General features: G+C 41.9%; 2 protein-coding genes across 3 annotated transcripts; both read right to left on the reverse strand.

Moving 5' to 3' along the window:
* Positions 1 to 6,887: 6,887 nt before the first annotated feature.
* Positions 6,888 to 12,260, reverse strand: csrp3 (cysteine and glycine-rich protein 3 (cardiac LIM protein)). The gene is made up of 6 exons (XM_085162689.1): positions 12,109 to 12,260; positions 9,437 to 9,548; positions 8,625 to 8,796; positions 8,341 to 8,470; positions 7,326 to 7,419; positions 6,888 to 7,123 (listed from the first exon to the last, which is right to left on the reverse strand). The coding sequence occupies exons 2-6, from the start codon at positions 9,546 to 9,548 to the stop codon at positions 7,050 to 7,052; spliced, it is 582 nt and encodes a 193-aa protein (XP_085018815.1). The 5' UTR covers positions 12,109 to 12,260; the 3' UTR covers positions 6,888 to 7,049.
* A 2,256-nt stretch (positions 12,261 to 14,516) lies between these two features.
* On the reverse strand, positions 14,517 to 21,350 carry e2f8 (E2F transcription factor 8). 2 transcript variants are annotated; one of them, XM_085162620.1, is made up of 13 exons: positions 21,011 to 21,350; positions 19,616 to 19,886; positions 19,370 to 19,523; positions 18,823 to 19,140; positions 18,530 to 18,691; positions 17,712 to 17,849; positions 17,415 to 17,621; positions 17,197 to 17,281; positions 16,471 to 16,975; positions 16,086 to 16,352; positions 15,864 to 15,993; positions 15,351 to 15,697; positions 14,517 to 15,053 (listed from the first exon to the last, which is right to left on the reverse strand). In XM_085162620.1, exons 2-13 carry the CDS (start codon positions 19,784 to 19,786, stop codon positions 14,886 to 14,888), a joined length of 2,652 nt encoding a protein of 883 aa, XP_085018746.1. In that variant the 5' UTR covers positions 19,787 to 19,886; positions 21,011 to 21,350; the 3' UTR covers positions 14,517 to 14,885. The 2 variants fall into 2 exon arrangements, with proteins under 2 accessions (XP_085018746.1, XP_085018756.1); XM_085162630.1 differs by lacking the exon at positions 21,011 to 21,350 and adding an exon at positions 20,277 to 20,996.
* Between the last annotated feature and the right edge of the window lie 4,906 nt (positions 21,351 to 26,256).

Below are 26,256 nucleotides of genomic sequence, written 5' to 3' on the forward strand. Positions count from 1 at the left end.
AGTGTTAGTATCTACTGTTATTTACTCTTAGCTAGATTATTGCGATGGTGTTGTGTTTATTATGTTGCTCTCTCACTGTCTCTCTTCCCGTCTGTTTTTCTTTTCCTCCCTCTCTTTGTCAGGTGCGCATGTGTTTTTTGGCTATGAACGTCCTTTTTGCGCTGATTCTAAAGCTGTTAGTTTGATCTCTCTCCAAACAATATTGACTGAACCAGCAGCAAAAGAAGATCCAAACTATGCTTCACATAAACATCGTCATGTATTCACTCTTACTTTTACTGTTTTGCTTCCACCACGAAGCACAGCTCTCTCTCCCTCTCTCTCCCCCCCCCTCTCTCTCTGTACTGTTTTCTTCATTATTCGCTTGCTTGTTACGCACAAGTCTACCGTTGTTTACAGTGCTGTCGACCGACGTTTTTTTTTTTTCGTTTTATATACTTCCGAAAAGAATACCTAATTTCTGCCGTTCAATACTGAGCAAATTTAAACTTTTTAAAATTATGCAAAATGCAAAACGCTCAGCCGTGTCTCTAATAAAACCGCTGTAACATCAGAGGTAATGTTCATGTGTTGATTAATGCAGTTTTTGATGTACTGCAGAATATTTTTATAAAATCCCAGAAAAATCACCTTCATGTTTTTCTGTTTTATCCTCAGCTACTTTGACATAAAGGCATCTGCTGTGATGCTATCACCTTTGATAAAGTCTTGCGTGTGTCAGCTTCCTTTTTATAGATACAAAAATATGTAAATTTACTGATCTGAATTATAATATTTCTGACTGTCAAAATTTCCCAGATTCAAATCGAAGTGAATCAAATCAAATCGAATCGATTCGGGACCTTGTGAATTGGAATTGAATCAATTCTAGAAATCAGTGACGATACCCAGCCCTATTGGGTTGTCGGGTATGAGAGTATAAAGGCAGCTTTTCGGGGAGGTCGTGGGGTATGAAAGTACAAAGGCAGCTTCCCGGGGAGGTCGTCGGGTATGAGAGTATAAAGGCAGCTTCTCGGGGAGGTCGTGGGGTATGAAAGTACAAAGGCAGCTTCTCGGGGAGGTCATCGGGTATGAAAGTACAAAGGCAGCTTCTCGGGGAGGTCGTCGGGTATGAAAGTCAAAGGCAGCTTCTCGGGGAGGTCGTCGGGTATGAAAGTACAAAGGCAGCTTCTCGGGGAGGTCGTCGGGTATGAGAGTATAAAGGTAGCTTCTGGGGGAGGTCGTCGGGTATGAAAGTACAAAGGCAGCCTCTCGGGGAGGTCGTCGGGTATGGAAGTACAAAGGCAGCCTCTCGGGGAGGTCGTCGGGTATGGAAGTACAAAGGCAGCCTCTCGGGGAGGTCGTCGGGTATGGAAGTACAAAGGCAGCCTCTCGGGGAGGTCGTCGGGTATGGAAGTACAGTGGGGCAAAAAAGTATTTAGTCAGCCACCGATTGTGCAAGTTCCCCCACTTAAAATGATGACAGAGGTCAGTAATTTGCACCAGAGGTACACTTCAACTGTGAGAGACAGAATGTGAAAAAAAATCCATGAATTCACATGGTAGGATTTGTAAAGAATTTATTCGTAAATCAGGGTGGAAAATAAGTATTTGGTCACCTCAAACAAGGAAAATCCCTGGCTCTCACAGACCTGTAACGTCTTCTGTAAGAAGCTTTTCTGTCCCCCACTCGTTACCTGTATGAATGGCACCTGTTTGACCTCATCATCTGTATAAAAGACACCTGTCCACAGCCTCAACCAGTCAGACTCCAAACTCCGCCATGGCCAAGACCAAAGAGCTTTCGAAGGACACCAGGAAAAGAATTGTAGACCTGCACCAGACTGGGAAGAGTGAATCTACAATAGGCAAGCAGCTTGGTGTGAAAAAATCAACTGTGGGAGCAATCATCAGAAAATGGAAGACATACAAGACCACTGATAATCTCCCTCGATCTGGGGCTCCACGCAAGATCTCATCCCGTGGGGTCAAAATGATCATGAGAACGGTGAGCAAAGATCCCAGAACCACACGGGGGGACCTGGTGAATGACCTGCAGAGAGCTGGGACCAAAGTAACAAAGGTCACCATCAGTAACACACTACAACGGCAGGGAATCAAATCCCGCAGTGCCAGACGTGTTCCGCTGCTGAAGCCAGTGCATGTCCAGGCCCGTCTGAAGTTTGCCAGAGAGCACATGGATGATACAGCAGAGGATTGGGAGAATGTCATGTGGTCAGATGAAACCAAAGTAGAACTTTTTGGTATAAACTCAACTCGTCGTGTTTGGAGGAAGAAGAATACTGAGTTGCATCCCAAGAACACCATACCTACTGTGAAGCATGGGGGTGGAAACATCATGCTATGGGGCTGTTTTTCTGCCAAGGGGACAGGACGACTGATCCGTGTTAAGGACAGAATGAATGGGGCCAAGTATCGTGAGATTTTGAGCCAAAACCTCCTTCCATCAGTGAGAACTTTGAAGATGAAACGAGGCTGGGTCTTCCAACATGACAATGATCCAAAACACACCGCCCGGGCAACAAAGGAGTGGCTCCGTAAGAAGCATTTGAAAGTCCTGGAGTGGCCTAGCCAGTCTCCAGACCTCAACCCCATAGAAAATCTGTGGCGGGAGTTGAAAGTCCGTGTTGCTCGGCGACAGCCCCAAAACATCACTGCTCTTGAGAAGATCTGCATGGAGGAATGGGCCAAAATACCAGCTACTGTGTGTGCAAACCTGGTAAAGACCTATAGTAAACGTTTGACCTCTGTTATTGCCAACAAAGGTTATGTTACAAAGTATTGAGTTGTATTTTTGTTATTGACCAAATACTTATTTTCCACCCTGATTTACGAATAAATTCTTTACAAATCCTACCATGTGAATTCATGGATTTTTTTTCACATTCTGTCTCTCACAGTTGAAGTGTACCTCTGGTGCAAATTACTGACCTCTGTCATCATTTTAAGTGGGGGAACTTGCACAATCGGTGGCTGACTAAATACTTTTTTGCCCCACTGTATAAAGGCAGCTTCTCGGGGAGGTTGTCAGTTATGAAAGTATAAAGGCAGCTTCTCGGGGAGGTTGTCAGTTATGAAAGTATAAAGGCAGCTTCTCGGGGAGGTCGTGGGGTATGAAAGTACAAAGGCAGCTTCTCGGGGAGGTCGTCGGGTATGAAAGTACAAAGGCAGCCTCTCGGGGAGGTCGTCGGGTATGAAAGTATAAAGGCAGCCTCTCGGGGAGGTCATCGGGTATGAAAGTACAAAGGCAGCCTCTCGGGGAGGTCGTCGGGTATGAAAGTACAAAGGCAGCCTCTCGGGGAGGTCATCGGGTATGAAAGTACAAAGGCAGCCTCTCGGGGAGGTCGTCGGGTATGGAAGTATAAAGGCAGCTTCTCGGGGAGGTCGTTGGGTATGAAAGTATAAAGGCAGCTTCTCGGGGAGGTCGTCGGGCATGAAAGTATAAAGGCAGCTTCTCGGGGAGGTCGTGGGGTATGAGAGTACAAAGGCAGCTTCTCGGGGAGGTTGTCAGTTATGAAAGTATAAAGGCAGCTTCTCGGGGAAGCTTCTTCAGTGGCGACAGTAGGGAGCCTCTTCAGTTCTCTGTTCAGAACCGAAGAAGCTTCTAGGTGAAACGTCTTCAAGCAACTTAAAGAAGTCCAGACGCTTTTCTTTACAAGCTCCTTTGACTACGATGACCTGGATGACTGAGAACCTTCACAGACAGCAACATCTGTCTGCTGTGAGGAAGTGATATGAACACATTCCATCTGTGTCACTAGCTCACCCCCAACCAGTCGCGGCAGATGGCTGCCCCTTCCTGAGCCTGTTTCTGCCTGTTAACACGCAGTTTTTCCTCCCCATTGTCGCCAAGTGCTTGCTCATAGGGGGGGTCCTCGGATTGTTGGGTTTCTCTGTAATATTGTAGGGTAGGGATGCACCGATACCGATACCGGTATCGGCCTCTATACCACATTTTCTAAAGTACTCGTACTCGTTAATACCACGATACCACGGTCTGAGACCTGCCTATGTTTGAGCGGCATGTAAGGGGTTAATCACAGGCGCCGAGTGCCCGCCCCCAGGTCCCGGCTGCAGCTCAGAGCTGAGAGAAGGGCAGGCGAGACAAGTCAGCCATGTGGAACTATTTCAAAGTGAACGAAGACGCGAAAACAAAGGCGGACTGCAAATTGTGCTCAGCGAAATTGTCCAGAGGAGGCTCAAAAGGTAGCGCATTTAACACAAGTAATTTAATCAAGCACCAAAATCCCAACATGACAACGAGTATAAAGAGTTTACCCACGCTTATTTACCCACGCTTATTTACCCATGCTTATTAGCACAGAGGAGCATAGCTGATGCTATAGCAGTGGGACGGAAAATAGTTGGGCATTTTAAGCATTCCGCTTTAGCCTACTCCCGCCTCGAGGACATTCAGGGACAGCTCAACCAGCCAATAAAGAGACTGCAGCAGGACGTACAGACGCGCTGGAACAGCACGTATTACATGCTCCAGTCCCTCATTTAGCAAAAGCGAGTGCTGGGCGTGTATGTGTCCGAGCACGAACTCCCTGACTATCTCACCGCTCACCAATGGGCTCTTATGGAGACGACTGTTGCCATCCTCGCCCCCTTTGAGGAACTAACTAAAAAAGTGAGCAGCTATGACGCACTAGCCTCTGATGTCATCCCAGCTGTGACTGTGCTTGTGAGACTTCTAAACAGAGAAACAGACGAGTAAATACCTCTCAGCCCCATGTAGCAGTGTGGAAAGTGAAAGGCTTTTTAGCTCAGTGTCACACATTATAGATGAAAACAGAAAAAGTCTGACTGCTGATAATGCAGAAAAGCTACTTTTCTTAAAAAAAACCCTGCCACTCACTTTTTCTCTCCATTAAGTGAGTCATCTTAGACTTGATGTTAATACCTACCTCAGTTGCACTGACTGCCACAGTTCTATGTTGGTGGATGTTGTTAGTTTATTCAAATATTGTGCACTAAATAGCAAAGATGTTTATTAATGCCCCTTGTGTTGTCCAAAGCGGCAGAGTTTACAATAAACTGAAAACAATACTTGAGTTGCACTGTCACTGTTTAAATTTTTTTTCATAATTATTTATTCTGTAATATGTTGCATACAACATGCTTTTCATTTTAAATAAATGTTCTTAATTCCAAACCAGTCCCTTGTTTGTTTTTTTGTTAAATTATAGGACTAACGCCGTTACCTGTAAATTTAAATCATGTTTTTATTAAGTACTCGGTATCGGCGAGTACTGAAATGCAAGTACTCGTACTTGTACTCGTTTCCAAAAAAGTGGTATCGGTGCATCCCTATTGTAGGGTCTTTACCTTACAATATAAAGTGCCTTGAAGCAGCGTCTTGTCAACAGGTATTTTGCAAATAAAATTTAATTGACATTTTAATTGACTGAACTGATTTCCTTTGGTTTATTAAGTCTGAGTGGTTGTATTTGAGCACTTTTGATCGACTTATATTCATTGTATTGATTCCTTAAAACCAGGTACTAATTCAAAACTTTCCACAGTGATTCTAAATCCTTAGCAAAGAGCAAAGGCAGGAAGTACCAAAGTACAAATACTTGGTTACTTAGTTACAAATACTTAGTATAGAGTATGTTTGGGGAGTGTGATTGTGTGTACAGTGTCTATTTGTGTCTGTCTCCACGTTGGGTAAGTGCCGAGTATTTATTTGTCTGTGTGCATGAGGGTGGGAATGCACGTTTGTGTCTGTGTGTGTGCCTGTTCATCTGTGTCTATATGTCAGGTTGGGTCTGAGACTCCACCCCTCTGGGTACATCTCAGGCCCTCCAAGGTATGGAGGCCTATCTCCCCTCACCACACTCACTGCCAGGTGACCCCTTGTCTGGGGCTCTCCTCAGTTCTTCCCAGGAGGGTGGCACGGTTGCCCTTCCGATGGTCCTCCTTGGGTGTGTGCACACAGGTGTGCGCATGGGTGTTCACAGACACAAACTACACCTTTCTTGGCTGCTACCTCAAAGCACATTGCGTGCTGTTGATGTTGCGTGCTGCACAAGAACATTCAGTGTTTAGTATCTACTGTCATTTACTCTTAGCTAGATTATTGCAATGGTGTTGTGTTTATTATGTTGCTCTCTCTTTTGTTTGTTTTCTCTTCTGATTTTTCTTCTCTCAACAGGTGATCCAGATTATTTTTTTGAAGTGCCCTTTCTCACTGTCTCTCTTCCCGTCTGTTTTTCCTTCCCTCCCTCTCTTTCTTTCTTTCTTCCTTTCCTATCCCTCAGTCATGTCTGTCCCATCTCTAACAACCGAAAATAAAATAAATGATAATGTGGCAAGGCCATGATGATCCACTTGGTAAAGTAAATCCATTGGGCATCATTTTTGGCCTTCCGACAATAATTCTGATGGCTAAAGAACCAAACAGGACAGGAAAAAAAAACAAGGTTACAGATAACTCTGTTAAAATTTAATCTAAGCCATGATTTGGAGACACTTTTATCTGATGAATGTTTTTTCTGTGTGTCGTCAGCTCCGTTAATTCAATAATACGAGATAGCCACTGTGATGTTGGTTGAACGAGTCATCCAGTGTCGCTCTGCTTGGCTGCCAACACATAATTTTTCTGGAAATATTAACTCATTGTATTTGTTTATCGCTTGCTGATTTGATATTCCTATTAAGGGGGTGCACAGAATTATGATTGCAAATAAGATGTAGTAATTCAGTTTAGCAAGAAAAGTCTTTGCACCACAACAATAACAGGGGACAAAATACATTCAGGCACGTTTGTTATCATCAAAACTATTATATGTAACAAAGACAACAGAAAGCTGTTGAGCTCTTGTTGTTACGCTCTGCTCTTAGTCTTTCAAGATGTTTTTAATAAACTGCATTAAAACCAATTTTAAGGTAATAAAATGCTTTTATTCTGCACTGAACCATCACAAGAACAATTTAGCCAATTTTAAAAATAACTTTGAATTTACAGCAGTGCAAAGGTGAATGTCTGTCTCGCCTGAGACAGCTGTTGCACGATGAGTGGGAGGCTTATTAGAAGCATGTTTTTACTGTCGTTCCTCCAGCATTGCAGCGTTGCCCAGTCCAAATCCTTTGGGGCCAAAGTTTTTGGCATAACAAACTGCAGAGAAAAACAAGAATTGACTGAGTCAATAATCAACATTTAGAGGTAGTTTTTAAATGTGACCTGTGTGTACTGTGTGCTGCTTTGGTTTATTCCTGTAGTTCTGGTTAAATATTAAATGTTCTGGTTTTAAAGTGCAATGAAGATAAACAAGAACCATCTTTACAATGTGTGTGTGTTTGTGTGTGTGTATGTGTACCTTTGCAGTACAGCTCTCCATCCTTATCTGTCACTGTGGTCGACTCGAGGCTTTTACCACACAGAACGCAGCGGAAGCAGGTTTTATGCCAAGGCTAAAGACGCACATATTTGTGATTATTAATAACAAAGTGCTACAAAGTTCCCTACATGATATTGTCACACAGTGGAACTTTATATTTATCTTTTATATTGGTTTCATTTAGATTTTTTTTTTAGTTTATTTGCGAGTGTAGTTTTTATTGCATGATTTTATTCTTCTGTTTGTCTAGCTGAGCACTGGAGGAGAGAAGCCCCAGACATGAAGAGGAATGCAAGAAGGCCAGCTGAAAAAGAGTTGAGAGACAGTGGGAGAGTGTTGCGAGAAGTGCAACAGTGGGAGGCGCTGCGTGTAATCGACCGCCGGGCAGATGTGTACCTCTGCCTGCATATGTGAGTAACACTCTCCCCACTGTTGTATGACGGGCACAGCCGTTTTGGGAAAGGGCCGCCATAGTTATAAGCCAGGGCCTCTTCCAGGACGATTGCTCTGGCCCCTATGTATTTATTTACAGGACGCGGACGCGAGGGGAGCTGTGGTGGCATCGCATGACGGATTCCGATGCAGAACGCGAGCTGGGCTGGGATGTGATGGGCCCAGTGAAGGGAAAAGAGGGGGATAGGAGGATGCTCCTCATCTGCCTGAGATGAGGCTGGCGTGGACTCCGCTCTGGAGAAGGAATTCCTGGCCATCTGGTGGACCCATAAGGAACATGTGGCACACTTACATCAGGCGCTAAGCCTTGATTTCATCGTTAAGTGGCCTAAAGAGTCCAAACTGATTGGGTTGGGGGTTTGGTTTTTTTTGGTATTGTGTCTTTGATTTTTGGTGTACTCAATAATCAGCAATAAAAACACACATCTAGAAGAGATACAAGGTGTGAATTTAAATTGTTTGTCTGATTGGGCAACAGCAAGTAACTTTGAATTTAAGTCATACTTTAGATGCACACAAAGAATAACAGGATGGTCCTTACCTTCCCTGCTCCCATCACCTTCTCTGCTGCATAGACTGCTTTGGAGCATCGAGGGCAGCGATCTGAACTTCCAAACTTCTGGGACAATTTATTGGCGGTGGATTTTGAGGAGGCTGGTTGAGGTTTGGAGCTAGAAAAGAAACGCTGTGTGATGTCATCTTTGGTCAAAGTAGTTGTTTTTTTTAAAGCAATTTTTCTCTTTAAGGTTATTTGCCTCTGCACCACTGTTTCGGTCATGGTTAAGGTTATAAGGTGCTCTGTCTTTATCTGTCATGAACACTTACTCATGAGGCTGAGGGCCTGCATCCTGTCCTGGAGGATCAGAGCTCAGAGCGCCAGCTCCTTGCCCGTACCCATATCCTTTCGGCCCGTACTTTTTGCCATAACAGGACTTGCAGTAAATCTCAGACTCATGCGCTGCAACTGTTGTACTGTCCAGCCCCTTTCTGCAGCTCACTTGTGTGAAGGAAACACACACATTTAGTACCATGCTGACCATGAGACTGTGTGAGATGTTTTCAGTAGAATGTCATGGTGGTATAATGGAGGTTAAATAAAGCACCCACCTAGCTAGTGGTATCAGTCAGCAGTAACATTACACATAGTCTTGTCTTGTATTTCTATTTGTAGAAAGAGAGGGGATCATGAGGTGAAAGTTCGAGAAAAGATGAAGACTCAGCAGATGGGTGAGCTTTTCACAGAGGCCTTTCTGAGCTCCCAGTGGAACAATCTAGCAGTTACACAGGCTACTGACCAGCTGGAGAGTGTATGTTTTGGTGTAGGGGACAGTAAACTGGGAAAGTAAACTGCCACTGAGTGATCCAGTTAAGCACATGTGGCTGTATGAAATCAGCAAGTAAGCCAAACAGAAGCAGGGTGGAAGAAGCAAAGAAGCAGGTCATTAAACACAGAGAAAAATACAGAGGGACTGCTGAGTAATGATGCAGGCCCAGATGGGATACACAAAGGTGAATGGAAGGAGGAAAATAGCTGGGGGGGGGGGGGGGTTTACGTGTAAATTACTTCTATCACATATCTGCATGATTCTCCAGATCCACCATGACACCCTCTGTTGGGGCAGTGCAGGTCTGCTTACTGCAGATGAAGCAAGTCTTGTGGAAGCTCCTTGCATTACACTGGATCTCCTCTGCATGGTACACTGTCTTCTCACAGGCTGCACATTTGGCTCCTCCTCCCCAGTTTGGCATCTTCAAGAGTAAATCAAAATAAATGAATAAAGGAGTTCAAACAATCTATCTGTTGTCTTGTTTTCCAGGCTAGAACTGAAATGTAAATATGATTTCAATTCCCAATTTGGAATTGAAACACCCTCTCTACTTTTAAGACTATGCTTAAAACCTTCCTTTTTGACAAAGTTAGCCTGGATCAGGTGACCCTGAAACCTACTCTGCATTAGGCCTAGGCTGCTGAGGGTTTCCTATAATGCACTGAGCATTTCTTCTTCCCTCACTCTTTACACTCACTATGTTTTTATACACCACTCGCCTAAGGTTGGTCTTCTTTTTTCAATTCAGTTGAATTCAATTATTTTATTTATACAATTATTTTATTTATACAGCCCCAAATCAAAACAACAGTCCCCTCAAGGAGTTTTTTTTCTGTCTTACTTCCTTCAACCCCAACTGCTCTCAGCAGATAGCTGCCCTTTGGTATGCCTTGTTTTGTTGGAGCTTTCTTGTTAAAAGGGAATTTTTCCTTCACACTGTTGTTGGCATGTGCTTACTCATAGACAAGTAAAACATCGTGCAATTAAATCAGTGTTAATGTAAGGACTGACTTGATTTCCAGTATTCTGTACATGTATGTAATCATATTAAAAATCCAATTCAATTCAGTTTTATTTATGTAGCACCAAATCACAACAATAGTCACCTCTTTTTTATATTGTTAGGTAATGACCCTACAATAATACAGAGAAATCATCAACCCCCTATGACAGTGGTTCCCAAACTTTTTTGCTAGGCCCCCCTTTGTTTACAAGAAAAATCTTCGCGCCCCCCCACCACATAACACACACCCATATTTTGTTTTCAAACTCCATTGCGGTTTATTTCACACCTCAAACATTTAGTAAACGATTGAACAAAAAAAGTAAACTGCAATAAATTACAGGTAGTAATTTACTACTAGTAAATTAGTAGTAATAAACTAGTAACTTTGTGAACCTACACCTTTGAAAACACAGCTGTTTCCATGCGTTTGGGCCTTTCGTCCACACGTAAACGGCGCTTCGAATCACCGAAAACTGAGATTTTTTTAAAAACTCTGTTTTTGCGTTTACGTGTGGACGAGGAATACAGTTTGTCACGCAATGTCAAAGGTATGTGCCTTTTTCTACGTCAGACTGTGCACCATGTTATGGTTTACATGAGATGAATTGCAGATAGAGACAAAATACTCTTACTGCTAATCTTAATATCTTCAGTTTTTACATGCTTACATATAGACTACACACGCAGTTACTGTCCCTCCAATTTTCTTTTTTTTTCCACAATTTTCTCCTGTGTAATAATTTTCAACATTGCTATCAATACATTTTTTTAAATGTCTCTCTGTGCAAAATGGGTTAAAAAACATAAACAACTGTGGGATACTGTTTGTCAGTGATTTGGACAGGGGGGACAAATTACGGCAGGATCAGCCAGATATTATTTGTATCCCGCTGTAACTTTACTGTATAAACAGCTAACATCTCCAAAATTTCAGGATTAGTTAGTCATTATAAGAAGTGTTTGTGAACTAAAAAATCAAGAATGTGGGATACTGTTTGTTCGTGATTTGGAGAGCCCAGCGTGTGCTCCCGACAGGGAAAACCAATTCTGCAGGGGAGACCTACCTTGGCACGTGTGCAGGTGAAGCCAAAGGGAAGATATGCTTCATCATTTTTCTAGTTTTTGTTTTAGAATGAAGTTGGTTTGGAAACATATTTGACGATGCTTCATCTCCTGCTTTGCGTTTGTGTGGGAGCCCCGTCAAAAAGCTGTCCGTAATGCTTGCAGGGTCCAAGCTTTCTTTTTTTTTCTTTTCATACCACCACTGCCCCCCCACCACCCCCTCCTCGGCAATGGCTCTGGGCTTTGCTCCCCCCCTAGGGGGCGGGCCCAACACTTTGGGACCCTCTGTTTTAGAGGATCTACCTTATCTACATTTTTACATTTATAAAAATTGAAAGAGGATACTATACTGAATTTAAAAAAGTTTAAAAATCATCTCCTCACCTAAACAAACAAATAAAATGTGTGTAATCTCTATGTGTACATTCCTGCATGTACGTGAATACACGTCGTCAGGGTTACGAAGATTTCAAATCTCACTGCGATGTGTCAGTTTTTAACTCTAACATCCATCCTAACATTTACTCAGGAATGGCAGCTCTGCCCTCGCTGGCCTTCTGTCTGACATCCCAGTTTGCACTAATATCAAAGGCTGCCCATCACCTCACAGCATTGGTATGTGATATTCCAGGAACAGGGGCTTAACTGTCATATTGGACAGACAAAAGCTGAGCTGTCTCTCCTTCAAATGACACCGAAAACATCTGAATATTACTGAGACAGATCCTAAATTTCACGTGAAAGTGCCGCCAGCCGTTCATGGTTGTGTATAATAAATGCGTCGATGTAAACGGAGTTCTAGCAAGAAAAATTAAAGTAGTAAGTAAAAGTATCATCGAGTACTTTACTTAGCTTGGAGTAACTACTCAAACCCTGAAAGGGAGCTTTAATACAAAAGGCAGCAGGTCCTTACCTTGACTCCAAGCTTGCTTCTGTGGCTGACTGGTGATGAGCGCTTCTGGGCTGTTTAAATACTGTCTCACCATCACCACGGTCCACTGGGGACACTTCAATGAAAGTATCCTCCTAAAATAACTTGTGACTAAGCAGGGCCCTCTGACCCTTCATCACAAGCTGAAAGAGGCCTGAACATCAGCCACTCAGACATTTGCTCTGCCCTCAGACAGAGTGCGGGAAAGTCTGACTACCAGCAGAGAAGCATTACAGGATTATATGCATGAACAGTGTATTTAAATATAACTATTGGTTGCACCACTGATGGTGAACACATGGCTGAGCTGCGGTAGTGACCTGGTGATCTTCACATCTAGTTGTAGGATCGTGGGGTGTCATGCAATTGTTGGAAGTTTCATTCTAATATTTAGGATCTTCACCATACAATATAAATTGCCATGAGGTGACTGTTACTGTGAACTGGTGCTATATAAATATAACTGAATTGAAATGAATTGCAGAACAAATGTTAAAGATTGGTCCTAAGCTTCCTACAAGGGAAAGTAAACACAGCTTGTCGTTTGAATCACGTCAGATCTCTTTACTTATTCTACTGAAGTGATACTTCATACTTAAGCTCAAGAGAGAAGGCTTTCAGGACTGTCTCCAGTCAGCTGCTAGGCCATCAAGAGATAAGAGCCTAAAAATATCTCATGAACAAGTAGCAAATAGACATATGAAACTGAACAGAATAGAATAGCCAGTAAACAAAATCAATATGAATAAAATGTCCACAACAGATCCACGTAAAGTAGCTTAATTAATTTAACATTTTTATGTTAATGCATTCTGTTTAATAAAATTTAACTTCAGAAGCTCTGGTGACAAATTAAAGAAAACAAAAACAAAGTGCAGAGTAAACAGTAGAGCTTCAAGATTGAGCAATCAAGACCATGTACTGGAGGCCTATGGGAGGGACAGAACACTCACTGGTTTTTGTGACGATAGTAATACAGAGCCAGCTAATGTATCTATCCAAAATCTGCACATCTGCTATTTCTTTGAAATCATTTTAATACTTAAACTCTTCTGTGAGCCCCTTGTGTCTTATGGGTGGGGGCTTCATAATCCCAGGACAGACCGTTCCTATTACGATATAAAGGTTTCATCTTAGGATAAAGGTCAGAACAACTCTGCAGTGGATCCTTCAAACTATGAAAGCAGATGATCAAGATCCAGAAATAATGTGCTAGTCCTGTTTCAAATAGTTTTAGACCCACCTGTGCCACTGGCACCAGTGGGAAGGAAAAACTTTTGACCTCCAGCAGAACCAGGCTCATCTGTCACAAACGATTGGGGATGAAGGGATTTAGAGAGGGAATGTAAATGCGATCTGTTCATAAGTTAGAGACATTTTTAGTTAAAATCTAAGATGGATTTGAGCTTTAACACTAAGAAAGCCTTCCAATAGCACTAAAATACAGCCCCTCCTGACTGACAATGAATCTCAAAAACTCATCCATGCATTGATTTCCAACAGACCTTTTGCTGGACTTTCAAAAAAGAAAAAGGCCATAATTATGCTGTGATTCTTAATATTTTATGTCTGTGAAGGCCTTAGGTCTATGAGATATTAGACTATACAATAAAATTATATATTTAAAGTGAATTGAATGACCAGAATACTAAAGCTACATCTTTTTTTAATTTTATTTTTCCAAATTAGTATAAATTGATGTTAAACTGGTACTGACAGTCTAATACTCATGTATTTTAGTTATAAAGAGTGCTGGAAACACAGCCTGTGCTAGTGACACAAGATAAAATTATTATTATTTTTTTAAAAAGCCATTAAGATTAATACTGGAAGCAGAGAAAATCAGATGATTAAGATGATCAAATTGTCAGCAAATATCTATTAACATGTGTTAAGTTGCGCTCAGCATATATATATAAAGGGCCTTAAAAAAAAAAAAAAAAAAAAGAATAACTATTTTCTTGCACTTCATAGCCTGTAAAAAAAATTACACAGGAGACTGCAGTGCAATACAATACCTGCAAGGATCTCTCACGCGCGACGACAAAGGATGCATTTTTTTCTTTTCTTTCTTACAAAATACATATTTAAAATTTATTAAGCATTTTTAAATTTAGCAGGACATCAGACACAAGTGTAATTTTCTTATAAATTAATCTCACAATTTCTCATTTGTCTTAGGATGTCTTACAAATATTCACAGGTTCTCAGCAATTTCATTCAAGGGGTAACAGTTAACATGTACATGCCGTATGTGCAAAAGTGATCTCGCTAGATTTTACTCGAGTGCTGATGTCATTTTACTAGTACTGGCAAACTGAAAAAAGGAATAAAAATATCCATATTAGCAGAAATGGAAAAACAAAGCAAAAAAAGGTAAAAAAAAAATGTAAAAAAAATCTTATTCTTGCAATTCTCCCCATGCCATTCTATTCCTGCGAAACAGACCACATAAGCATCACAATGAGCACGACGGTAGTGTTGATGAATATCGGGATAAACCTGCTTTTAAAATCTAATTTCAATACGCCCACTGAGGCACAGCCAAACTCCGTACAGCAGCTTTTTCTTTTTTTCTTTTAGAGCTGGCTGTCATAAGAATGAAGGCAGTGAAGCTGCTGTGAAGTGTTTTCAGAGGTAATGAATACTGTGTAAATGCTAAACAGGTTAAAAAGGGGGAGAAAAAAAAACACCCATCCACCCACAACATAAACAACACCCACACACACAAATATGTACTCTAAGACCCTTCAGGGCCCTCAGGACTCATCAGTGGTAACGTCCAGCTTTCTTTGAGGGATGTGTACAGTTTTGGTGGATGATTGTCCTGCAGTGTTTACTACAGCAGCCAGAGGCGAAAGGGAGACCGGTGTGTGAAAGAAGCTGTGCTGGGGGACCCCGCTCCCTTTAGGGGTGGCCATCAGGGGCTAGAAAACAGACAATAATTAGTTAGACTAATATTTCTCAACCAAATTAGTATATTCATTTCATTGATCTTATATGAACACTAAATCCAATCACCTCAATAATAAAACACTTGTTTCAGGTCTAATCAGACAATCAGAAGCACCTCTCTCAAACTGTTAAATCAGTGAGACAACTGAAACTAACTCAAAAACACCGCCAAGAAAACTGATGACATGCATGTAAATCCATGTGTGCCATGAAGTCTGAAAGCAGAACAGATCAAGTCTGGTTTAGAGGCCCACACTGTTTGTTTATACCTGCTGTACACCGATCAGGGCCACTTGATGTGGGGATACAGTCTGCTGAATGTGCACAGGGGACAGAGGTTTGATGAAAACCATGGCCCTCTGCTGCAGAGTCAGGGGGCTCGGCAATGGACTGGTCAGGGTGTTGGCACGCTCTGGAGTTTGAGGTGTAGCAAATGCACTTCCTGGGCTGGAGCTGGAGATCAGACCGAGGTTCTGCAGGGTGAAGTTTAAGATGGCAGGACTGGGACTGTTGAGGCGGTGGGCTTGCTGGGTGGCCTGTGGAGAGGCTGCGTTAGCGGGTCTTTGAAGCCGAAGGTTGGTGGGCGTAATCTCCTGGGCTGGGGCAGGTCTGGAGCCTGTAGACAGAGTAAAAGAAGTCAGTTCTGTTGTTTGGATGTTGTTTATGCAATCCTTACTGTGCTGCACACAATGATAACTGGAGACCTAACATTTTCTTGACAGTTTAAGTATAAAATCTATGTACAGTCAGAGCTCGAGCAGCACATTTAATAAAATATTTACCTGCAGTTGGTGTTTGGTAAATGTTGGGAGGTGAGATCTTGTTGCTTTCTGCTCCTGAACTTTGAACTTCCTTGTAGCTGATGAGGGACTGCTGGGAGATTGGGATCAAGTATCCAGCTGGGATTAAAGTCTGGATAGGTAGAGTAGAACAAAAGAAAATCAACGAATGAACACACTAACAGATCATCCTCTGATCCTTGAAGTTTTTTTTAGCACTTCTACCTCAGCATGAAGCTGTCCGGGTGTGAGGGGAATAGCTCTGACCGGTGTTAATCCCGCCTCGCTGTCAGAATTTGCCACCTTCTCTTCTCTGTCCAGTAGGAGTTCCAAACTCTGCTCTAATGTCTGATTGGCTACAGCCCCGCCGGGGGTGTTGACAAACTCTGGGTCCAGGTGGAGGGCGCGAGGCGAGGGCCGACTGGTGAGCTGACCGACACGACGGGCCTTTAGGCGGGACTGCAGGATCTCACAGAGCTTTGGAGAGGTGTCCTAGGAAGTGAACAAAGACAGGCGCTGAGAAATGAACAGTGCGAGGTGATACAGTTACATAGTTCTGTGTTGGTTATTACCAGATTATTACATAAATGGCACATTTAAGTTTTCTCACCTTAAAGGTGGGGTCAGACCTCTTAGCTTTAGAGGGGCTGCCCTCGGATGCCAACTCTGAACGCAGCCTTTTGACCCCCGGGGGACTTGCATCGGCGGCTGTGTGGCTCTTAGCTGCCGACTGGCCATTTGGGCTCTGCCCAGTCTTATCTTCAAAAGTCATAGAGCGCACTGCCAGGCTAGTTGGCTGCGGCCTGGCCAGAGGGTTTGACCTGAGCGAAGAAGGGTTCAAATACACGGCGTAGGGCCCGCTCCCTCGCTGCTGAGGTAACAGTACAGGGATCAGGGGCGAACACTGCGCGGGGATGTAGGCAACAGACCCTGATGGCTGTGCTGCCAGCAGGGCGTGTGGGATCGGGTTGGCAGTAGTATTGACTGCTTGCTCCTGAGTTGGAGGTTGTAACGGTATATGAGATGGTTCCACTGAAGTAGGAGTGGGAAGCTGTAACACGTAATAACCTGTGTTTGCATCTGCAGCAGCAGGCTTTAGGCCTTCATCTCCAGTCCTGCAACACAAGCAGGACAATCATTTAAAGAATACCTCTAATGCTCTTTTTAAAAGTGGATGCTCACATTGAAACACGACAAAATGTTTAATATAATGAGGTAAGTTTGTGCACGTGCAAGCAATCTCTGTGGGTCAAAAGCCAAATAAGGTAAAACGTACAGAGTTATTACTGAAGATTTAGCTTAGGATGAGTGACAGACTAAATGGAACTAAACTTACGCTGACTCCTGGTCGAGTTCAATCTTACAAATAGCAGCAAGCTGGGCCATTTTGTTTGGGAAGTCACTGTTCACTGAGGAATCACCTGAAGACAGAAGAGTAAATTTAAAAAAAAGAAAAGAAAAAAAAATAAGAAGCTTCATTGCATCTTTCATAATAATTTGCTGGAGAAGGAACTTTTTTTTTTTTTAAAATGAAGAAATGTCTTTTGTGCTTACTCTTGACAGGACTGCTGGGGGCCGAGTTGATCTTGCGTCGATCATCCTGAATGCTCTTGGCGAGCTTTATGAGGGACGGGTGGCGAGTGAAGCTGCGTTTGGTCCCCGGCGACGAGAAGAGATTTTTGGCACAGTTGTCGGCGGATGCACGTGGTTCAAGTATGCCTTTCTTCTTGGGTGGGCATGTGGTTGAGGTGTTCTCCGAGTCTAGAGGAAGAGTTAAGTGCTAAGAAAACACGAACGCTACAACTACACCTTATAACTGAGGGCCAAATTTTCAGGGAGTTCTGGTGATACCTTTGACTTGTGGGAAATCGTCAGGGCCGACCCATTCGAACGCCGGTTTCCTCCCCCTTTCTTCTGCCACGTGAACTTTCTCAATGAGCTTCAGGCTTCGTAGCACATTAGCTATGTCGTACAGCCGCCGCACTTTGGCTGCAAACACACAACCAAACAGCGTTAATATCGACTAGTGAAGACACAAAACAGGAAATACACATAATCAACATTTAAAACTTCATAAGATGCCTTCACCCCCACCTCAATCATAAATGTCATAGAGTTCATGCATTGTTCACATGTATGCCATGACGCAGTCTTGATTAACTTTATACCAGGGGTGTCAAACATAAGGACCCGCCTAAGACTCCAATCTTGCCCAACTGGAGATGTTTGTAAAACTTTTGACTTTTAAATTTTAGACTTTTAAGTCATACATTTTACAGCTTTTCATTCTCTCTTATCTCTCTCTACTGACAAAAGAATTCCCCATCAGAATTCATACTACACCAAGTAAATAAGTAATAATACACCGTTAAATGACAGAAAGTTATTATTATTTTCACCATCTACTGTAGAAATTGGGTTAACATTAAACAAAACAAACAAACAAAAAAAAAAAAGAAGAAATTTTGCCAATTATTTTTGTTATATAATTACAGGACATCTCAAAACATCTCAGAAATGTGTGTCAATAAACATTTTCACACCATCAGAAAAACAAGTTTCACCGGTCTGGCCCACCTAGGATTAAAGTGAGCTGTACATGGCCCACAATGTAAAATGAGTTTGACATCCTTACACTACACCTTATTTGGATGAGGCTCTGTACTTACTCTTGAACTTGTTCTTGTCTTGATCTGCTGCCTGGTCCTCTCCAATCAGGATCTTTGCAGCCACGTCCAGACTGACCACACGAGGATTAGACACCAGAAAGAGCATGACAAACTTTTGGCTCATCACACGCAGAGATTTGTCTTTCCTACTGTTGACAGAGGCTGGACAAGACATAGGACAATAAACACAAAGGTTTGTGTTTGAACCCAAGTGTTTCATTTTGTAAAGTATTTGTGTATCATCTCGCAAAATGACAATTTCATTGTTTATATAAAAACAAAATCTTCTCCACCTGCTTTGAACTCCACTCCTGGCAGCTCCACGAAGAAGAGCTCTTTCTGTCCGTGTTCTCCGTTCTCCAAGTCCACCACCGCCACCTCGTTCTCCTTCTCCTCCCCGTCAAAGTCAAACTCCTTTTCCACAAGGCGCTGGCGGATCTGCTGCATCTGCTGGCTGTACCGGTGTTCCTCGCCCACCTGCTTCAGAATGGCCAGAGTCTCAGCCAGTTTGGTTCGGCCATGCCAGGTGTAGCGGTTCTTTGCAGAGCGGCTCACCATGTGAAGACTCTCCAGCACGTTCATGATGTCATAAATGCGTCGGCGCTCCACATCTGTGAGCGTAGGAGAAAAAATAAAATTTCTTAACCCATTAGGTAAAAGTAACTCATTGGAGGAGAAAATGAAACAAACCAGCTTCAGTTACGATCATGGTGTTTTTGTGTGTGTTTTTTTGCCTAAAGCAGAACAAGTCAACTCAGATATGATGTATCATAAGAGCTATTGCTAAACAAAATAAGTTAAGCAATCATTAGGTGCAATCTATGAGCTTAATAGACATACTGAGCTCAGTGGCCACATCATCCAGGCAGATGTCATTGTTGAGGGCTGGGTTTGGGTAATCTGGATAACGTGCAAGGAACTTGTGACACAGAAGCCCCAGACTCTTCTCTTTTCTGCTAATCATTTTCTCTGACTCTTCTCCATTTTCAGGCTCCTGTAAAAAAGACAACAGACAAGAACAGCTATTTTACCATCTCAACATACCAGAAGATGCCTGTGACATCAGCTCTAGTATTTTATTTGTACCTGTGTAGATTCAAGACTATCCCGCCCATCGTTGTCCATACAGAGCTCCTTTTCTCGGTTTCTGATCTCAGGACTAGCAGCGCTGATGAGCATTTTGAGGTTGGAGGTCGGTGTCCAGGGATCAACTGAACCAACTTCCCTCCCTTTTTTAGGTGTTGCGAGGGGACCCATGGTGATCTGGTTGTCCACTAAGACACCACACGAACCAGTTAATGTCTTTGGCGTTTTTTGTTGTTTTTACCAATACCTGGGGTGCAACAAAACCACCATCCTGGTGAGAAAAGGAGAAGACATATTAAGATGCAAGACTTATATTTCTTCTCTGGTTAATACTGAAATGCAAGAATAAAAAAATACGAATAAATTTTATCTAAACGTGGTCATATTACGCTGTACTTATTGAGCTTTGAATGAGACTTCTGGGTCAGTTTCCAAGTTAGCATAACAGTTCAATAAGGATCATACGAGCTATAGTTTTCTAGGTATTACGTTACGTATGTTAATGGTATAGTTCAAACAATCAAATACTTTAAGAAAAAAAATCATATACAAAGGCAATTCACTTAAATGGCCATAAAAAAAAATAAACCTGCAGACCAGATTTCTTCGTTATTACATTTATAAATCTTACTTACTATACATTTTTTAGAGAAAACCTTACCTCTTTTGTGGCTAAATATATTTGCCGGGAACCGGCAGTGCACACAATTATGAGTTTAATAATGTTCACCGTGTCAGTTTAACAAACACCCTGACTTCCTTCCTGGTAATTTTTGTCAAAGAAATCTTTTAAAACTCATCAAAACATGATTAATATTGGCGGTAACTGACGTACATTCCACCGAATCGCAGCCCAAACGGCCATAGCGGTACCGCCCTTTTTATCTGAAGCAGCCAATTAGAACGCGGCGCGAGGCAGCGAAGAGGAAGTGAAGAGTGTCCCGCGCAGGTAAACAGTTTTTTGAAATCCTTGGCGCGGAACGTGCCTATAGCAACAGTGACGGCTCGCTTTAAACTTTTAATACGTTTTTGGCAAACAGTTAATAATTACTAAGTTCCACCATGAGGAACGCTAATTTATTTTTATGCCGAGTCTGCTTTCTGGTGGAAAAACGTCCTACGGTTAAGGGTGGGCGTCACGTACGCCAGCTACGAGTGCCCACCGTCCGATAAGAAACAGTAAAACCGGATAAACAAGAAACATCAACCAAGCCCAACTGGCTTTCAAGAAACAATAAGGACCAAAGTTTAGGCTATAAGTGGTTAGCAAATCAACACATCTACGTACAGTGCCAGTGGAAAAAAATCCACCAACATTTACTTTCCAGCCGTCTAGATCTGGTGTGTGCTTTAATAAAGCTCCCAAATCTTAGAGAAGTACATAAACAGACTCACCTAAATCCACGAAATGCGTCTCTCTCAAAGGAAACTTGACATCTTCGCAGTAGTGTGTTATGGAGTCCAGGCAGTCTGGTCCGAGCGCCAATAAGGACTTTATTATGGGACTGCGCTTCTCCGCGTGCACAGAGGCGATAGAAACGTCAAAAATCATACAAAATTACTGCAAAGTTTGCGCGCCTCAGCTTTCTCTCTTCCTCTGCCAGTAAGCAGTGGCCTCTTGGTCAACGTTACTACAGTTGTGAAAAGTTTGCCCAGTTGTGTCTTTGACCCGCACACCCCGGCAACATTTGGCCCGCCCAGTACGAGTATGCGCGCTCACGTCACACCCGCCCCATACCTCTTGGCGGGGAGAAAGGCGGGCCCAAGGCCCAAATCAGATACTGTAGCGTCACGTAACCTTTCACCTCCCGAGCAGGAAGTTCCATTTTAAAAGGAAGTTAAAATACAAACATTTCCTTTATTTTCAGTACAGGTCTTGTATCCAATCAGGGGAACGTGTTTTTCTGTTTTTTGGGGTACTCAATAATGATCTACTCAAGGATAAAAAATTCACTTAACTCAGGGGGTGACCCAGTGTTGTGTCTACACATAGCAGAAAACTTAGCAAAGAATCAGTTTTAAATGCACTTTGTTAATAGTAGCAGCCAAGTAAACACATCATTTGTTCTAATGCCAAATGTATCTCAGTTTAACAGGAATAAAATAGTATTTTTGCGCTCACAGTGACTTCCAAAGAGGTGTTAGTCCCAAACTTGGCTTATCTCAACATGGCGGGAAGTTTGTCCTTCAAAAATCTTAGAAAACATGACAAGTGGAGGGCAAAAGAAGAAGTGTCAGGCTTAAAACCGCATCTAGAGCAGATAAGCAGTATCTGAGAGTCATGTCCTGTAGAAAAAGGAATAAAAATCAGTGACTGAGACCCAAGACTCAGAAATGTTCTCACTGTAAAGGTTTCTGTCAATAAGTCAAGAGAAATAATGAAACAAGAAAAAAAAAGGCTGAGGTATGATGACTTTTAGAGTTACAAAAGTGGGTGTCCACAGCCATCTGTAAAACATGGTGGAGGCTCTGTCATGGTTTAGGGTTGCATTTCAGCCAGTGGTGTTGGGATCTTGTCAAAACTGATGACATGAACACCATCCATCCATTCGCTTCCGCTTATCCTTTTATTATGAACACAGAAAAGTACAATCAGATTTTGATTCACTACACAATTATCCTAAAATCTGGAAAGCATCCAAGTGAATGAGTCAGAATGTCAGTGATCCCAAACACACTGGCAGCACAAAGAAGAGCTTTGAACGTCCTTCAACAAAACTGGAGCACTATTACCAAAAACTGCTTAAGGACATTTCAGGAACGCTTGCCTAAGAGAGTTCAGGTTGTGTTGAAGGATACAGGTGAGGCATAGGAGAACGTTTCAGGGCTCAAAAACTAATTTAAACTCTGTTAACTCTGCTGTTCGGTCTTTATCTTACAGTAGAAAACATCTTAAGATGACTGTTGTTGTGATTTAGCGCTAAAATAAAACAATATAAAATATAAATAAAACTGAATTGATTTGGATTGAAATGACAACAACCAAATCAATTTGACACCCATTAACATAGTCACAGTCTAAAGCCTAAATCTAATTTCTGGTCAGCATGATGTTTTCTGTCACCATTGTTCAGCACCATGCATCAGCATGGGATTTGTCATCATTTTAATAGCAGGAACTCCCCCAGATTAATAATTACGATGACAGCGAAAATTTCACAGAGTGCATTTTGGATATACTTTTAAAGGTCATATCACCATCTAGTATATGAAAGGTCTCCTTTTTAGCCACATTTAGAGTCAAAACAAATTTATTATAGTCCTTATCCAACGCTCACCATAAGAAATTTTCAGTTAAAGGCTTGGGGCAGAGATGAGGTACAAGCCAACCAGGTTTCACCACCAGCACTGACAAACACAAACTAAAACAATGTAGCCGAGTGGTGGGACATGGTTCCAGTAACAGCCTCTGATGTTAACTGGCAGTCTTTCATAGACTATACAGGTAATTAACCCCCAAGCCATACCATTAAAATAATAAACAAAACACAACTTATCTGATAATATAACTTACTGATATCAATGTGGGATCAACACTGTATAGATCACAACAACTACTGGCCTAGATACTTATGATCTAAAATAAAATAAAAAATATAATAAATAAAAGAAAAACTATTATGACTGTCCAATCCCCTTTACTTGGTGCTATCTGGCACCTTGAAGAGGCACTCAGGAAGTCTGGGGACTCTTTTTGTTGGAACACCCTTGTAAGAAAACACAGGTAAGAAACAATCTTGCAGTCAAAATGTTCACTTAAGGTATAAATTGGTTCTCCTACCCATTAGCATGCACACCAGATAAGTGTCAAAAGTAATATTTTCTGTCAACTTGCTATACTATACGCCACCGGGCCCTCTGACCATCAGTAGTGGTGGTCAGAGGGCCCGGTGGCGCCAGTGTTCGGCAGCCTCGCCTCTGTCAGTGCACCCCAGGGCGGCTGTGGCCACAATGTAGCTTGCCATCATCAGTGTGTGAATATGTGTGTGAATGGGTGGGTGACTGATTGTGTAAAATACAGGCCATTTACCATACTATTCACACTTTTGGTTCCCATGTAGACATTCACAAGAACAAGCTATGAGGTGGCCAACAAGTAAAACCTACAAAACAAAAAAACAATTAAACATGTTAAACTTCTTTAAGTGTAATGTTTTACACAAATAATGTTCAAACTACCCATGTGGGTTATAGTGAATAAATAAGTAGAGTATTTTATCTTCCATTTAAAAGATGATCTATATTACACACAGACATTAATAGCCAGTGTCATGACAATAGAGTTTTCCCAGCTGGTCATCATAAACATATAAATCTTAGCTGGTGACATAATTTCAGTCCAGGTGGCAATATAATAACAAAAGGGATGGTCTTGACTCTACACGTGTGCAAATGGAATCCAACAAATTATGCTTTAGGCACTTTCAGATAAGTCAGTATGCTAAAGCTATTGTTTAAACTTTTTTATGGAAGACTGTGCCTTATTCTCAACTGTAATTAAGACTCTGATGCTGCTACGGCACCTTTAATCGTTTTTTGATTTTTTTTTTTTCTAATCAGGAAAAACATGAACACAGATAAAAAAATTAAAAACTGATGGCCATCACATCAGAATGAGCCTCATGTTTCTGAGGATAATCCTTAAAGAAAAAAATGGGATAGAAGCTCTCCTGGGATCAGGCTGCTGTGTAGCTGTACCCCACTAAACTCTCCCAACTGTCGCCTGACTAACATTTCATTTTGAGTCCCTAAATGTGCCTTCACCCACTACTTTGTAATAAGCAGCATTAAATCAATACAGACAACTTTTTGCAGCCTTAAAACACTAAAACACCAAAAAAATACTATGCCTACTACAACAAGACGGGAGAAAACTTCCTGCGTTAAAGTTTTGTGTAAATGAAGGCTGTGTCTTTATGAATATGGATCATGTGAGCCCGGCATGAACTCAAACAGGGTGTTAGTGCAATATTTGGCCGCAGGGACCTTTGGTAAGATGGACACAAAACATGACATCTGTTAGTTGGTACTGCAAATATTTTTTGTTTGTTTTAGTGGGATTGCCACATGCATTGCAACAATAATATAGGAAAAATACAAAAAAAAAAAGTCTCCAGATCTTTTAGAGTTTTCTGAGCAGAAGCACAGGTTCAAACAGTTCCTGTTATTTCAGTTGCCATGAGAGATTTTCCTGAAAATTAAAACCCGGATCTTCAGTCTAGCACACAGCTGTTAATCATTACGTGCATGGATGCACACGATAACCACATTATACAGCGAATAACCAAATTTATATAGCTGCTTGATTAAAAGCGTTGTGTGGTTTGTTGTAAACCTTATTTTACATGATTTGATTACTGGCTTATTTTGCAACTTACCAGGAACATGTCAGCATAACCTGTCACGACTGGGCCAGCAGCCGTGTGATGTGTGGAAGGAGGACTCAAATGCAGCACTTATTCAGACGTGAGGGTGATTTATTAAGAATACCAAACATAAAGTGGGGATGGCAAAACAGAACTAAGGATGAACTAAACTGGGAGAAACTAAACCAAAGAGTAGCAAACCTGAACATGAAGGGAGGACAGCAGGGAGAGCACGCAGGGGATTCACAGAGTAATGCAGAGTACGCAGGGTAACACAGAGAATGAACACAGACGATGCGACAAGGAACAGAGGCAAACACACACTATAAATACACAGAGGGACACTGGGAAATCACACACAGGTGGGAGACACAGCTGGACCTGATTAACCTGAGGAGCCAGGGGAACACTAACACCAGGGACCAACAGAGGGAGCACAAACCCAGAAACCCAGTATCTAAAATCCCAAAACACAAACCATCCCAAAACAGCCCACACATAATAATGAAAATAATAACAATAAATACACCAAACAAAATCACTGAGTCACGGACTCAGGATCATGACATAACCAGAAAAATTAATCACACATAAATTTGATGGGAACTTTCACCACAAATCTGGGCTATCAATTAATGCAGGTCCCATGTTATTGGTTAATTTTGTGATAAGCTGCTTGGGCTTTCTTTCTTTCTTTCTTTCTTTCTTTCTTTCTTTCTTTCTTTCTTTCTTTCTTTCGAGTGGAAAAAGGAAATGCCAAAGACTTCTGCAAAAGATCCAGTTTACAAACATATAGCACAACATATTTACAAAATATATAGCTGTGCGTTTGTGGAGAGAATATCGTGGCTTTCAATCACTGAGAGAACAGTGAATTCAAATTGTATAAGGAAATTTTACAGTCCTGGACCTGAAGCATAACAGACCATTTCTGTTTCAACAAGACAATGAATCATCAAAACACACTGTCAATCAAAAACTGAGTCTCTGGAAAAGAAGAAATTTCAGGTTTTAAATAGCTGAGTCTAAATTTAACTCACTCGAGATCCTGTGAAGTGTACTGTTCAGTCAACACAGCTGTAGTGGCTGTAGCTCAGGTGGTAGAGCAGGTCACCTACTAATTATAAGGTTAGTGGTTTGATCACTGTTTGCACGCAAACATTTTTAATTTTTTTTTAGCATCCCAAATATCATTGGGCAACCTATTAACCCCAAGTTGTTCTACAATGCAACCATCACAGTATGAATGTGTGAATGTGTGCTTGCGTGGATGGG

Source organism: Neolamprologus multifasciatus, chromosome 1 (assembly GCF_963576455.1).
Source record: "Neolamprologus multifasciatus chromosome 1, fNeoMul1.2, whole genome shotgun sequence".
NCBI classification, from domain to species: domain Eukaryota; kingdom Metazoa; phylum Chordata; class Actinopteri; order Cichliformes; family Cichlidae; genus Neolamprologus; species Neolamprologus multifasciatus.